The 17,021-nt window shown below is 37.5% G+C and overlaps 1 protein-coding gene across 4 annotated transcripts in view; it reads left to right on the forward strand.

Moving 5' to 3' along the window:
* Window positions 1-11,059: 11,059 nt before the first annotated feature.
* The window catches only part of GABRR3 (gamma-aminobutyric acid type A receptor subunit rho3), a 50,864-nt gene continuing 44,902 nt past the window's right edge, over window positions 11,060-17,021 (forward strand). The window contains exons 1-3 of one of the 4 annotated variants that reach the window (XM_086675653.1): window positions 11,060-11,175; window positions 12,762-13,006; window positions 13,185-13,311. In XM_086675653.1, coding sequence (XP_086531779.1) covers window positions 13,187-13,311 — 125 coding nt within the window. In that variant the 5' untranslated portion in view covers window positions 11,060-11,175; window positions 12,762-13,006; window positions 13,185-13,186. Of the gene's footprint in view, window positions 11,176-12,761; window positions 13,312-17,021 lie in introns of all 4 variants that reach the window. The other 3 variants (XM_086675655.1, XM_086675652.1, XM_086675654.1) reach the window with 3 other exon arrangements.

Genomic DNA, 17,021 nt, shown 5'->3' on the forward strand with positions numbered 1-17,021 from the left:
AAACTGAAGGAATTTATCAACACTAAACCAGCCCTACAAGAGATCCTAAGGGGGATTCTGTGAGTGAAATGTTGCAAGGACCACAAAGTACCAGAGACATCACTACAAGCATGAAACCTACAGATATCACAATGACTCTAAACCCTTATCTTTCTATAATAACACTGAATATAAATGGACTAAATGCTCCAACCAAAAGACATACGGTATCAGAATGGATAAAAAAACAAGATCCATCTATTTGCGCTCTAAAAGAGACTCATTTTAGACCCGAGGACACGTTCAGATTGAAAGTCAGGGGATGGAGAACTATCTATCATGCAACTGGAAGTTAAAAGAAAGCTGAGTAGCCATACTTATATCAGACAAGCTATACTTTAAATTAAAGGCTGAAGATGAAGAAGGGCATTATATAATAATTATAGGGTCTATCCATCAGGAAGAACTAACAATTATAAATGTCTATGCACCGAATACGGAAGCCCCCAAATACATAAAGCAATTAATCACAAACATAAGCAACATTATTGAGAAGAATGTGGTCATTGCAGGGGACTTTAATACCCCACTTACAACAATGGATAGATCATCTAGACACAGAATCAATAACGAAACAAGGGCCCTGAATGATACATTGGATCAGATGGACTTGACAGATATATTTAGAACTCCGCATCCCAAAGCAACTGAATATACTTTCTTCTCAAGTGCACATGGAACATTCTCCAAGATAGATCACATACTGGGTCACAAAACAGCCCTTCATAAGTATACAAGAATTGAGATCATACCATGCACACTTTCAGACCACAATGCTATGAAACTTGAAATCAACCACAGAGAAAAGTCTGGAAAACCTCCAAAAGCATGGAGGTCAGCGAACACCCTACTGGGGCGACTGGGTGGCTCAGTCGATTAAGCGGCCGACTTCGGCTCAGGTCATGATTTCACGGTCCGTGAGTTCGAGCCCCGCGTCGGGCTCTGTGCTGACAGCTCAGAGCCTGGAGCCTGTTTCAGATTCTGTGTCTCCCTCTCTCTGACCCTCCCCCGTTCATGCTCTGTCTCAAAAATAAATAAACGTTAAAAAAATTAAAAAAAAAAAAAGAACACCCTACTAAAGAATGAATGGGTCAACCAGGCAATTAGAGAAGAAATTAAAAAATATATGGAAACAAATGAAAATGAAAATATAACAATCCAAATGCTTTGGGATGCAGTAAAGGCAGTCCTGAGAGGAAAATTCATTGCAATCCGGGCCTATCTCAAGAAACAAGAAAAATCCCAAATACAAAATCTAACAGCACACCTAAAGGAACTAGAAGCAGAGCAGCAAAGACACCCCAAACCCAGCAGAAGAAGAGAAATAATAAATATCAGAGCAGAAATAAACAATATAGAATCTAAAACAACTGTAGAGCATATCAATGAAACCAAGAGTTGGTTTTTTGAAAAAATAAACAAAATTGATAAACCTCTAGCCAGGCTTCTCAAAAAGAAAAGGGAGAGGACCCAAATAGATAACATCATGAGTGAAAATGGAATTATTACAACCAATCCCTCAGAGATACAAACAATTATCAGGAAATACTATAAAAAATTGTATACCAACAAACTGGACAACCTGGAAGAAATGGACAAATTCCTAAGCACCCACATACTTCCAAAACTGAAACATAAAGAAATAGAAAACTTGCACAGACCCATAACCAGCGAAGAAATTGAGTCAGTTATCAAAAATCTCCCAACAAATAAGAGTCCAGGACCAGATGGCTTCCCTGGGGAATACTACCAGACATTTAAAGCAGAGATAATACCTAGCCTTCTCAAGCTTTTCCAAAAAATAGAAATGGAAGGAAAACTTCCAGACTCATTCTATGAAGCCAGCATTACTTTGATTCCTAAACCAGACAGAGACCTAGCAAAAAAGACAACTACAGGCCAATATCCCTGATGAATATGGATGCAAAAATTCTCAATAAGAGACTAGCAAATCAAATTCAACAGCATATAAAAAGAATTATTCACCATGATCAAGTGGGATTCATTGCTGGGATGCAGGGCTGGTCAACATTTGCAAATCAATCAATGTGATACATCACATTAATAAAAGAAAAGATAAGAACTATATGATCCTGTCAATCGATGCAGAAAAAGCATTTGACAAAATTCAGCATCCTTTCTTAATAAAAACCCTCAAGAAAGTAGGGATAGAAGGAACATACTTAAACATCGTAAAGCCATTTATGAAAAGCCCACAGCTAACATCATCCTCAATGGGGAAAAACCAAGAGCTTTCCCCCTGAGATCAGGAACACAACAGGGATGTCCACTCTCACCGCTGTTGTTTAACATAGTGTTGGAAGTTCTAGCATCAGCAATCAGACAACAAAAGGAAATCAAAGGCATCAAAATTGGCAAAGATGAAGTCAAGCTTTCACTTTTTGCAGATGACATGATACTATACACGGAAAACCCAACAGACTCCCCCAAAAGTCTGCTAGAACTGATACATGAATTCAGTAAAATCCAGGATACAAAATTAATGTACAGAAATCAGTTGCATTCTATACATTAATAATGAAGTAACAAAAGGACAAGAAACTGATCCCACTCACAATTGCACCAAGAATCATAAAATACCTAGGAATAAAACTGGTGCAGCTGCTCTGGAAAACAGTGTGGAGGTTCCTCAAAAATTAAAAATAGATCTACCCTATGACCCAGCAGTAGCACTGCTAGGAATTTACCCAAGGGATACAGGAGTGCTGATGCATAGGGGCACTTGTACCCCAATGTTTATAGCAGCACTTTCAACAATAGCCAAATTATGAAAAGAGACTAAATGTCCATCAACTGATGAATGGATAAAGAAATTGTGGTTTATATACACAATGGAATACTACTTGGCAATGTTTTCACTCTTATGTGGATCCTGAGAAACGTAACAGAAGACCATGGGGGAGGGGAAGGGGGAAAAAAAAGTTAGGGAGGGAGGGAGCCAAAACATAAGAGACTCTTAAAAACTGAGAACAAACCGAGGGTTGATGGGGAGTGGGAGGGTGGGGAGGGTGGGCGATGGGCATTGAGGAGGGCACCTGTTGGGATGAGCACTGGGTGTTGTATGGAAACCAATTTGACAATAAATTTCATATTAAAAAAAAAAGAATGAAAATGTCAAATGAAAGCCTTTGTATAATTGGTTTCTCTTCTTTTAACTGGCCAGTTGTAAATATTAAATAGAGGCTATCCACTCCAACTGTATAAATTAAGCACAAAGCCTACTTGGGATTCTCTCCCTCTCTCTCTACCCCTCACCCCTCAAAATAAATAAATAAACTGAAAAAATCAATTACTATAATCCATAACATCAATAGGTAAAAAGAAAAACCACATGATCATATCAATAAATGCAGAGAACACATTTGACAAATCCAACACCTATTCATGATATAAATTTGGTAAACTAGGGATAAAGGGGAACTCCCCCAACTTGATAAAGAAGAGCAACAAAATACCTACAGATAACATCATATTTAATGGTGAGAAACTTGAAGCTTTCCCACTAAGACCAGGTACAAGTCAAATATGTTCCCTTTTACCACTATTTTTTTTTGATTTTAGAGAGACAGTGTGAACAGGGGAGGGTTGGGTGGGGAGGGGGGGTGGGAGAGAATCTTAAGTAGGCTTCACATTCAGTACAGAGCTTGACATAGGGCTTGATCCCACAACCCCGGGATCATGACCTGAACTGAAATCAAGAGTCAGATGCTCAACCTAATGAGCCACTGATATTTTTTAACATCATAGTGGAAGTCCTAGGTAATGCAATAATATAAGAAAATGAAATTTAAAAAAATATACTGATTGGGGAAAAAAATAAATAAAACTTCTTCGTTCACAGAAGACATCTATGTAAAAAAATTTAAAGAAGTGGCCAAAAAACTCTCAGAACTACTAAGGGATTATAGTGAGGTTTTAGGATATGAGGTTAATATAAAAGAGTTAGTCCTTCCCTATATATCAGAAATGAACAAGTAGAATTTAAAAATAAAAACAAAGTACCACTTAACATTATCACATAAAAATGAAATACTCAGATATAGATCTAACAGAATATGTACAAGGTATATATGAGAAAATCTACAAAACTCTGATGAATGAAATCAAGAAAGCACCAAATAAATGGAAAGATATTCCATGTTAATGGAAAGAAAAATTTTAAATTATTAAGATGTCAGTTTTTCCCAATATGATCTTTAGGTTTAATGCAATGCCAATCAATATATCAGAAAGTTATTTTGCGGATATCTACAAACTGATTCTAAAGTTTATATGGAGAGATAAGGACCCACTATAGCCAATACAATATTAAAGGAGAGTAAAGTTGGAGAACTGATGTACCTAATAAGCTGCTTATTGTACTTATTGCTTAATATTTAAATGACAGTAACCAAGATAGTATAGTATTGGTGAAAGAATAGACAAACAGGTCAGTGAGCAGGACAAAGAACCAAAAATAGACCCACATAAATAAAGTCAACTAATCTTTGATAAAGGAGCAAAGGCAATACAATGGAGCGCAGATAGTCTCTTCACCAAATGGTGTTGGAACAATTGTACATCCACTCGCAAAAAAATGAATCTAGATACACACCTTACCCTTCACAAAATTAACTCAAAATGGACTACAGATGCAAACGTTAAAGGCAAAACTATAAATCTCCTGGAAGATAACATAAGAGAAAAGCTAGGTGACCTTAGGTATGGTGATGCCTTTTTAGATACAACACCAAAGACATGATCCATGAAAAAAAAAAAATGGATGAGCTGGACTTTATTAAAATTAAAAACTTCTGCTCTGCAAAAGGTAATGTCAAGAGAACAAGAAAACAAGCCACAGATTGGGAAAAATTATTTACAAAAGACACATCTGATAAAAGATAGTTATCTAAGATGAACAAAGAGTTCTTAAACCTCAGCAATAAGGAAAATAAACAAGCCAATTAAAAATGGGCCAAACACCTTAACAGACATGGCACTAAAGAAGATATACAAATGGCAAATAAGAATATAAAAAGATGCTACACATCATATGTTACCAGAGAAATATAAATTTAAAAAACCATGAGCTACCACCACACATGTATTAGAATGGTCAAAACCTGGAACAGAGACAACACCATATGCTGGCAAGGATGTGGACCAACAAGAAGTTTGGTTCATTGCTGGTGGGTGTACAAAATGGTCCAGCCATTCTTTTTTTATTTTTTTTTTAATTTTTTTTTTCAAAGTTTATTTATTTTTGGGACAGAGAGAGACAGAGCATGAACGGGGGAGGGGCAGAGAGAGGGAGACACAGAATCGGAAACAGGCTCCAGGCTCTGAGCCATCAGCCCAGAGCCTGACGCGGGGCTCGAACTCACGGACCGCGAGATCGTGACCTGGTTGAAGTCGGACGCTTAACCGACTGCGCCACCCAGGCGCCCCGGTCCAGCCATTCTTAAAGACAGTGTGGTGATCTCTTACAAACTGAATGTACTCTTACCGTATAATCCAGCAGTTCCACTTGTTGGCATTTACCCAAAGAAGTTGAAAACGTATGCCCGCACAAAAACCTGTATGCGGATTTTTACAGAAGCTTTATTCATAATTGCAAAGACTAGAAAACAACCCATATTGTTGGTGAATGGATAAATCAACTGTGGTACATACAGACAATAAACTATTATTCAGTGCTAAACAGAAACGAACTATCAAGCCATGGAAAGACATGGAGGAAACTTAAATGCATATTACTAAGTGAAGGAAGTCAACTGAAAATGCTACATACTGTATGGTTCTGATATATAATATTGAGGAAAAAGCAAAACTACTGAGACAGTAAAAAGACCAGTGGTTGCCAGGGGTTGAAGGGAAAGAGATAAATAGGTGAGGCACAGAGGCTTTTTAGGTCAGTGAAAATACTGCATATGATACTATAATGATGGATACATGTCATTATTCATGTGTCCAAATCCATAGAAAGAACATTAAGAGTGAAGTATAATATAAGCTATGGACGTTGGGTGACTATCATGTATCTATGTAGGTCTATCAATTGTAACAAATGTACATCTTCTGTTTGAAGATGTTGATAATAGGGGAGGATATACATGAGTAGAGAAAGTGGCTATGTAGAAAGTCTCCATACCCCCCTCTCAATTTTGCTGTGAACCTTAAGCTTCTGTAAAAAAAAAAAAAAAAAAAAAAATGTCTTAATTAAAAAAAAAAAAGATCTGGAAATGAATAGTGATGATGGTTGCACAATAATTTGAATATACTTAATAATTCTGTGCTGTACACCAAAGCATGGTTAAAATGATAAATTTCATGCTATGTGTTTTTCACAATTTTAAAAATTGAATAAAAAATCAATCATATTTCTATATACTAACAACGTACAATTGGAAGCCAACACTTTTTAAATCAATGACATTTATAAGAATTCCAAAAACATAAACCACTTAGGTATAAATCTAACAAAATACATATTAGATCTGTATGCTGAAAACTATAAACACTGATAAAAGAAATCACAAAAGACCCAGGTAGAGGCATACCATGCTCATTGATTGGATAGTTCAACACAATAAGATGTTAATTATCACCACTCTGACCTACAGATTTAATGCAGTGTCAATCAAAATCGTAGCAGAATTGTTTTGTAGATGTAGAAAAGCTGACTTGAAAACTTGTACACAAGGACAAAAGAACTAGACTAATTAAAACAGCTTTGAAAAAGAAGAAGAAAGTTGAAGGATTTTAAAATTTATTTACTATGAAGCTACAATGATCAAGGCAGTGTGGTATTAGCAAAGGAATAATAACATAAGACCATCATAACAGAATAGAATTTCTCCTATAGGCAATGGGAAAACACTTTTGCCAGAGAAAAGATATTAGAAAAAGAAGTATGATTAACGTGTATTAGCAAAACTACATATAGAAGAGAGTAAACTAGGAAGACTTGAGGCAAGGAGGCTGATTTAGATATATATTTATATTAAGGCAAAAGGTGGCAATGGGAATACAAAGGAACTGCAAAAGAAGTTTTGAAGGAAAACACAATTTTTTTAAGTGGGCTCCATGCCCAATTTGAACTCACCACCTGAGATCAGGACCTGAGCTGAGATCAAGAGTCCAGCGCCTAACTGACTGAGCCACCTAGATGCCCCTCAACACATAAATTGGAAGAAAAAAAAAAAAAGAGACAAAGAAAGAAAGAAAGAAAGAAAGAAAGAAAGAAAGAAAGAAAGAGAGAGAAAGAAAAAATCAAATCTTGAAAATGGAAGGATCAAAGATGACTTCAAATTTTCGAGACTGGGAGACTGGAAGAATGGTGGGAATCATGATCAAAATCATGATGTTGGAAATACAAAGACTATATTAATAGAGAGGAGTAAGGTTGGCAGCTAACATTAATTGAGGTGATTGTTGTATTTTCATTGTGCAAAATGCACTATAGAAAGTTTCTGTTTCTATAGTGTTCACTTGTACCTCCTAGCATTCCCAGAGATAAAATTTTTACATGTAGGTAAGAGATGAAACCTTAAAAATATGCTCAGTATTCAGAGAAACCAACAAACATCATTAGTCAGTCTACATTCGACATAAATAATTGCATTTTAATCAATAGCAGGAACTTTTTCCCCCTGAGTCATTTGGCATTATATCATTAATCTTTTCCTTTAATAGTGCCTGTACTGTTAAGTGCAAATCATTGTGATTTTCCTTTGACAGGAAGAGGACACGTATTAGTGTGGTCCGGCTGGGTATGTGTAGTCTGTGCTGTCATCTAGTGGTCGTATTGTACTATTGCACCGTGATGAAGATTTCTCGATTTTAGTGCCGCCCACTTTCTTCTAAAGCAGAGCAAGATTCTCCAGTCCCCTCTCCTACCACAACGCATTCTGTATCTCGGAACTGAATTGAGAGGGGAATAAAAAAAGTGGTGAAAAGGAAAGAAGCTTTAGAGCTCTGGTAATTCCGAGAAACGGAAGAGAAAACACCATCTCTGAATGAGAACAAAGATTCTGTGGAGGGGAGTGAATGCCCCCTACTGGCTGATCTTGGCATGGCCAGGTTATATTCTATTTCCAAGAGAGTAAAGCAAAATAAACAAGAAAGCAAACGCAAATGAATTGTATATAATCTCTCCAATCTTAATGTCTTCATATATTAAAAAGACGAGGGGGTAGTCTAAGCGATCTCCAAAGTTTTTCATATCAAAGTTCCACAACTCCACAATTTTCATCTCAAAGTATTTTGTCTATGTGACATCATTGCAGATACTTTGAGAAATTTCTGGAGGCTTGGATTTTACCGTTTTTGTCAGATGTTCTTGATTCAGTGTAAATAAGACCTTCACTTTCCTTTTCTCTCTTTGTAGGCAAAGTAATAGCTACATGGTCCATGATGAATATATTGAGGACACAGCCAGCCTAGCTGAATTTTCTTTTTGGCTCCCTATCAAAGGAATCAAAGCTGGCTGACATCATCAGGGTGGAAGAAGAGTGAAGAAGAGGCAATGTATTCAAGGGGGACTTAAGTCATTACAAAATTCTCCAGTGACCCTGTGATTTATTTTGTTTCCTTGTAGTTACCACTTTCTCATTTTGACAGATGTGGTTTTCTGCTTTTCTCTTAAGAAGCTTACTGGGCTTCCGCAGAAAGTACTAAAGGGATAAGGTTAAGGAGCCGATTCAGCATCACAGAGACAGATGCCTTATTGTAATTGAACTGAAACCCTAAGACCTTCCATGGGCCAGCTCTTTGTAGGCTAGGTCATTGCCTTATTTTCATTTTTACGCAAACCATTTCCACTTAAAATTCATAATTGACAACATATAAACGACTTTTATTCCTCCCTTAATCTTAATATTGATATGAGTAGTTAGTCTAGCTAAGATTATTCAGTAAAGTGAGAAGGACTTTCACCATTGAGTCATCCCTACAGTGTGGAGAGGGGCACCCTGATGTGATTTAAGTGGTGAAGGAAGGCATATGATCTGCCAGGTACATTTGAAAAACACATGCTCCAAAGTAGCTCCACTGCTGGCCTAAAAAGTGGACAACTTTTGTTTTTGTGCGTCATTCCTTCGGCTCAGAATATTGCTTCGAAATCCCCTCCCAATGTCTTGTCTGGTTTTTATCAGCCATCACTATTACATTGTGAATTTAAAAGTTTAGCAGTCTGGGCACCTGGGTGGCTCAGTCGGTTAAGCATCTGGCTCAGGTCATGATCTCCAGGTTTGTGGGTTTGAGCCCCACGTAGGGCTCTGGGCTGACAGCTCAGAGCCTGGAGCCTGCTTCAAATTCTGTGTCTCCATCTCTCTCTGCCCCTCCCCTGTTCACACTCTGTTTCTCTCTATCAAAAATAAATAAACAGTAAAAAAAAATTTTTTTTAAAGATTAGCAGTCATCAAAAGTAGTCTCGAGATGATAAGACATAGCATTTGATAGGGAGGATGGGTAAAGCACAGATTTACCTATAAATCAGAATTTCCCAATGGATGTTCTGGAGGAGCACTTTTTTTTGAGGAATATTAATGCAAATATTGCAGATTTTTTTTAAAAGAAGATCTGAGGGGCACCTGAGTGGCTCAATTGGTTGAGCCTCCAACTCTTGATTTCTGCTCAGGTCATGATCACACAGTCACTGGGCTCTGCACTGAGCATGGAGTCTGCTTGGAATTCTCTCTTTCTCTTCCTCTGCCCTTCTCCCCTGCTTGCCGTCTCTCTCTCTCTCTCTCTCTTTCTAAAATCAATCAATCAATTAATCAATAAGAGATCTGAGGTCAATCAACTTTGGGAAACAGAATCCAGTGGAACTAAACAAGCTTTTTTTTTTTTTTTTTACTGAGGCTTCTGATGTATTAATCATTCAATATTTATTAAACACAAACTATATGCCAAAAATGGTTATATGTTTGGAATACTCCAAGGAATAAGACAAAGATTGCTCTCTTGTACAGCTTACATTCTAGCAAGATTGGACAGAAAATGAGTGATAAACATAATAAGTAAATTATATAAAACACGGTAAGTGCCATATAAGTGAGTTGAAAGGAAAGACCAGTGCTAAAGTACCAAGGTACCACAGGTAGGGCCACTCCAATATTATGCAATCTGACAGAGAAGGGAGAATCAGATAACAGGACTAAGAAAGAATGACCAGAGAGGTAAGAGGAAAACAGGAGAGTATGGGATCCCAGAAAGCAGGTGAAGAAAATGTTTCAAATAGGAGGGAGATCAGGTGTGTCAATACTTCTAATAGACCAAGCATGATAAAGACTGAGACTAGACCATCGAGCAAGCATCCTTCAAGTTGCTGCAAGACAAGAGTAATTCCACTGTTCCATGTAATGTGAACCATAAATCCCTGACAGGGTTGTAAAATGCCGCGTCCCAAACTCACTTAGCACAGAGCACTTTTTTACAAAATATCTCCAGTGTAGCCACAAACTACTTTGGGAAATGTTGGTGTAGATAATGGTACTAAGTGAAGAGAATAGACCTTGGTAGCCTGGAATGGTAGGATCAAGGGGTCAGGCCCTGCATCTCATGAGAGCACTGAGGTGGAAAACAAACTGTATCACAAGGAAATCCTCCAGCAGCCAAAGTGACAGTAGTTTAAGACCAACAACTCTACTTACATGTCTTCTATTGATTGGCTCTTTGCAGAAGAGGAAAGCTTACTGACCCAGAAATACATGAAAAAAAAAATGCTCCAACATCTGTGAAAATTAATCAAAGGAAACCTTGTTCAGGATGAAATCAGGAGGTCAGCAGGGGGAGCCCTCACACCCTACCACTCCTTGTCAATTGTGGACCCAACAGGAAGAGACAGACCATGCCAGACAACACTCGTTTTTAAATATCCCAGCAGGAGGAAGAAAGACTTTCTTAGAGCCCATCCAGTGAGAGACTGTCACAACTCAGCCAATGAGAAGCCACTACACTTCAAACTCTGTTTATTCCAATGGACTTTTTGTTTACAACAGCCCCTCCCAACCTTTCCTCTTCCTCCCTAAAGATTTCCTCTCCTTTGTTCTGTGGATTTGCCTCTGTCTTGCAGTAGCTTGCTTGGCGCAGATTGCAATTCTCTACTATTCTTTAATGAACCTGTTTCTGCTGGTAAGATAACTGACAGTTTTAAGGTTGACACTTCTCGAGCCAATAGGGAAATTAAAATTAAAACTACAACAGCCATTGGATTAGGTAATATTTAGAAACCTGTTAATACAAATTTTTTAAAAGATTTTTTAAAATGAGGGCTCTCGTTTTCTAGCAGTGGGGTTGTAAATTGGTATACTCACTTTTATGAGCAATATAGTATTATCCAGTAAATTTGAAGATGTGAAAATTGTTCAGCCTAGCAGTTTTACTTCTAGCCGTACAGTTGTGCACAAGGATATATTTACAAACATTCACTGCAGAATTGTTTATAATAGATTGTTTATGATAGAAAAATAAGACATAATGTCCATCAACAAAAGAATAAATAAATTAAATGTTAGTCATCCACGCATTGAAATGCCATATAGCAGTTAAAAACGAATTAAAACTAGAGCTACATCTATCAACATAATAAATCTCTCAGCATAAAGCTAAGAGAAAAAGCTGATTGCAGAAGTAAAAGTATGACACAATTTTTATAGCTTTTGAAACATGCAAAAAGGTTGTATGTTATTTATGAATATATACATGTAATAGTGTAACTTTTTATGATGATAAACACTAGAGGATAAGGGGAGAGGTAAGAATTTATTACATCTTTCTGTATATTTGTAATATTTTATATTAAGCATATATTTTAAAGAGGAAAGGCATGCCTAAGAAGCATACAAGAAGGTTTTAATACATTGGCTAAGAGAAGATGTAACCTAAGTCAAAATAAATTAATGTGGTAAAGCAATAACCCAAGATACAAGGTGTCAAGGAGACAAATCAATTCTGGGAAAATTTAAGAATTTCCTTCACATTCTGTTTCTGAGAAGAAAATGGTATTTTTCTTAAGTCCTGGTAAACAGGTCAACTGTTGCTATGTTGATCACCTTGTGATATTCCAGCTGGAGAAATTTAATTTCACTGACATTCTCATTCTTTGGAACTTTACAGACTTAGAGGGAGTGTTTCCTGGGGATATTTCTACTCTATAGGTGCAAAGAACTTTTAGGAATGCTTGTGGCCATAATTTATCAGTGACAGTGTGTTTCTTTCCCACTGCCCAAGGCTAATTTTGTTTTTATTTATCGGGCTGTTTACCATATTAAATCTTAAACTGAACCACTTTTGCTTTCAATGGAATACACCATCATTTTAAAATATGATTATTTGTTGGGGCGCCTGGGTGGCGCAGTCGGTTAAGCGTCCAATTTCAGCCAGGTCACGATCTCGCGGTCCGTGAGTTCGAGCCCCGCGTCAGGCTCTGGGCTGATGGCTCGGAGCCTGGAGCCTGTTTCCGATTCTGTGTCTCCCTCTCTCTCTGCCCCTCCCCCGTTCATGCTCTGTCTCTCTCTATCCCAAAAATAAATAAACGTTGAAAAATAAAATAAAATAAAATAAAATATGATTATTTGTTTAACAAAAATAATAAGTTATTGTTTTTCTATGTACTATGGCAATCTGTATGCATATAGGGAGAGAAAGATTCATTTCTGGTTAAAAAGGTCCTCCAAAGCATAATTAAAATTAAATTAATCATCTTTGTTCTTTTTAAGCATATTATTTTGCTGAATCATTAAATATATTCAAATGATATTGTGTTGGATTAAGGGGATTTAATGCCTTACCTCACTTCTTTGTCGGCCGGGGACCAGACTGCAGCTGAGAGTTTATTGAGTAGGGGATCAAGCATCTCACTAAGCACCTTCCCAGGAAAGAGGGACTAAAGGATGGAAACTGAAAATGAAAAGATCTGCTTTGTTTTCCTTAAACTGCTGATGAGCCAGACAGATGTTTGCCTGTAAGTGATGTGAACCTATTTAATCTACTAAACAAACCACACCATATTGAAGGCAATGCCTCTCTTTTTTCCTTGAAACCTTCTACGTGGCACTCTGTTTACTTGTAAAGAGCCACATGAGGAAACAATACTGATAATAATATTGGTTGCGTCCATCTACATTCCTTTCTTTTGGAAGAGATGATCCTGGCTTCCCAGTTGGTCTTCCTCACCTGTATCTGGATCACACTGACGCCAGATGTTTTTGCTGCTTCCGAAATCAAGAAGTCCTACCAGGGATGCTCCGCTTCAGTGAAGAGAGCCCGGTAAGATAGTCAGAGTCTAGTCTCTGAAGTCATTGCCCACTTTCCCTCACCAGCTGCCTCACACCTGTGGGAAACCTAGAAACCAATCTCCATTGTATTGGGGTGGTGATTGTCTCTGGAACTAGCGATCACCCATCAAAATTAATGACTTCTGGTTAGCGTTAGAAAGATGCTAATAAATCTTGGGTTCTGCTGGCAATTGTATGCTTATTTTTGGAGAATACAATTACGGGCTCAGGTAGGGATCTTCTTTCAGGGAATGTATTTCTTCAATGAATAATGTATCTATTACTATTAATGACACATGTTTAAAGTTTTGTCAAGTTTTTTTGAGTAGAAATTAGTCTAAGCAACAACTTCTAATGTCAAGCACTTAAAGAGTATATAGTTCCTTAAATTGGTAATATAGTAATGAAAAGCATCAGACCATTTGTTATCTTTCAAGACGAGTTTCCATACCTTTGAAATATTATCCTGAATGTCAATACATCATTATTACTATCTTATCATCGATAATTGAGAGCATATTTGCAAATGCCAGTGGAGGAGCAATCTAGTAGAGTGACTAGTTCATCCTGCTTTGCCAGAAACTCCCCGGGTTTTAGCACTAAGTGTCCTATGAATCCCTTCTGTCACAAGCAAACAGGAATGACAACTCACCCTAATACTCCAGTATCTTTAATAAGCAAAAAGTGACCTCTTGTTCCCTTTCACCACGCACAAGATTTTCAAAAATACCCAGTAGGGGAAATTGAGGAAAGAAGGTGAGTAATATCACTCAGCCAATCTTGGCAATCAATGAGGTGACAGATGTTTCAGCCAGATTGCCCTCACATCTTGAATATTTATGAAGCAGTCACAATAATATCAGGAAAAAGAACATAAAAATTTAATAAATCCTTGTGAAGCCTCAGATTTAATGATCGGAAACAAAAGAAGTGTGGAGAGGTTGGGAGGAAAAATTTACTAGACTCCTTCCTGATTTCTGCTCTGTTCTTAAAAATCACGGGCCACCTCCCACACTTTTTTTGCATGCTCAGATCTGAGATAATATGAAGTTTCATCCAGTTTAACCACCTTCTGAGTCTTATTCAAGGCAATTAAGAAAGCAATATTTGGGAAACATGGGGTTATAACACCAGACTGAGGAAAAGGGGGATTGTGATAGGAGCTAACCCATCACACTGGCCCACTATCAGTGATAGAGTTGCTGCAGGATAATATTCTTTGTGTATTTTTCAGGTGTTCTTTAAGGGGCAGGAGGGGCATCAGTTCTTTGTGGTGAGGTGGGAATTTCTTATGTTAGAGGTCTCATTTTTAGACCCTATTTAAATGAAGAGGGCATCTCAGGGTTTCTGCTACATGGGGTCAAGCATGTCTGTTTTCACTTCTCTGTATCCAAGGTGAGGTACCCCTTTCAGCATTAAGCTGGAATATTATTCATTAAAATTTATATTGCTTTCTTTTATTCTTCAAAGAAAAATCCTCTAGGGCACTAGGGATTGAGTAAGCCATCAACCCTGGTTCAAAAGTAGCCACTTAGAATGAAAGCCAGTCATTTTCCCTGACTGAACAGAGTAATCCAGCCAGCCAATTTCTGAGCTGTCACTCGCCAGTCTCTCATGCAGATTTGAAGGCATTTTTGACAAAAACATGGAAATTACTGTATATGGTAGTTTCTAGAGTAGGGAGCCCAAGATTCTTCAGACCTCAGTATGTGAATAAATACTGTGAGGTTCTTTGCCCCACACCCAATCTCATTATCAGTAACTAAATAAGTAATGATTTAATTAGTTAATAATCCATTCTTTCATAACATAAGCGAACTAATAGAATGAACATGGAAGAAAGTCCTGATCTTTCTTTGAAAATTATGAAGTGGAATTTACATTACTTTGCATTTATGCGCATTAATTTGAGCCAGTTTTCATTCAGTCGGGTCTTTAAATGCTTTGCTATTATTTTTTTTTTCAGAATATAATCATACTCTTTACCCAAAGATTCCCTTTTTTATCCAAATATTGTTGAAATCTTCTACCTAAAGATATCCTTTGTTTCTTAAAAACAAAATAGGAGGAAAAGGGGAAAGGTGAATAAAGCAAGTTTTGGCAGGTGAAAAATGTCCCTGTTTTGCCTAGGAATGAGGTTTGGCTCCCTGGTGATACAAAGAAGATTAGGCATATAGGTTCACTGAATATTTATTCATTCTTCTAATGGTTGTCTTGGGTGCCCTTTATATGCCAAGTCCTGGGTCAGGGATTATGGATGCCAGGGGAACAATATGCTGTCTCAGGTCTTAAGAAGAGTGAGTAGAGTATGGACTCTGCCTAAACGGGCTTGCAGGAGATAATTGTCACATTTTCAGGAAATCTACTTGCTAGCTGTTAAAAATAAACATTATTAAAAATTAAATTATATAAACATACAATTAAATAATTTTTAAAAATTTTTTAAATTTTTTTTTTTACTTATTTTTGAAGGAGAGAGAGAGACAGAGAATGAGCGGGGGAGGAGTAGAGAGAGAGGGAGACACAGAATTTGAAGCAGACTCCAGGCTCTATGCTGTCAGCACAGAGCCCGACGCGGGACTCAAACTCAGGAACCGTGAGATCATGACCTGAGCCGAAGTCGGACGCTCAACCGACTGAGCCACCCAGGCGCCCCAAAATAAATTTTTTTTAAAGTAATAAGTACTTCAGACTCACCACTTTCTAACTCCTTTACTACATTTTACCGTTACCATTGTTCTTTAGGTTATTTACATCTATTCTATCTATATGGTAGAAATCCATGCTATACTGTGTTATCCTATCCTATTATAGTAAATGATGTTAAATCATACTACACCATATTATGTTATATTATATCATATTATATCATATTATATTATACAGCCCTACACCATGGGCTATGCACAGCTCCATCAGGTCAGTACCTTGAAATCAGCCATGTGGGAGTATTTACATCATGGAAATCAGCAAACACTACAAATAGGGCTGTTTCTCTCCTGGAGAACAACTTGTTAAACATTTACGCGCATTTGTGAACCTAACATGAAAGGCCAGAGGGCCCTAGCGATGGCAAATTCAAGTGCTACTGCAGGTAAGACAGAGGGCAGTGGCACAGGTTGTACTACTAGAGAGGATACACTGCTTTAGACGCAATACTGGTCAGGTCCAGCCTTTTCTTGTAAGAAAACTTGAGCCCAGTGTTGCTAGATTCTTTGAGGTTGTAAAAGAAGCAGGAAATTAAGATTTTCACATGAAATTTTCCAATATCATATACCACATGGGCTAGTCAAAAAAATATCTGCAGACCAGCTCCTAATCTGGTCCAATTTCCTCATTTCCCAGGTAAGGAAACTGAGACCTCACCACTGAGCTCATGATCAGATAGAGGCCCAAGTAAGACACAGGAACTATCGTGTCTTAAGTGGGGGCCTTCTCTCTGGCTGACTCTTCCACAGAAACGTTCATCTGTATAGGTTTTTTTCTTTATAAGAGATGGGCTATTGACTAAAGTCAGGTATGTATGTCCAGAATTCAGGAGCTCAGGAGCAGTTCAGTCAAAGCCAGAAGATTTGCTCTGTATAGTGCACCATGTTGTCCCTAAGAAATAGCAAAAGCATCAGGGACCTAGATATAACCATTGGATCCAGAAGTATGAAGGTTGTCTTAGTGATCAAAGCCTGGATCACCTAATTTTCCTAC

Source organism: Puma concolor, chromosome C2 (genome assembly GCF_028749965.1).
Source record: "Puma concolor isolate L17-30 chromosome C2, mPumCon1.1.hap2, whole genome shotgun sequence".
In the NCBI taxonomy this organism is placed as follows: Eukaryota; Metazoa; Chordata; class Mammalia; order Carnivora; family Felidae; genus Puma; species Puma concolor.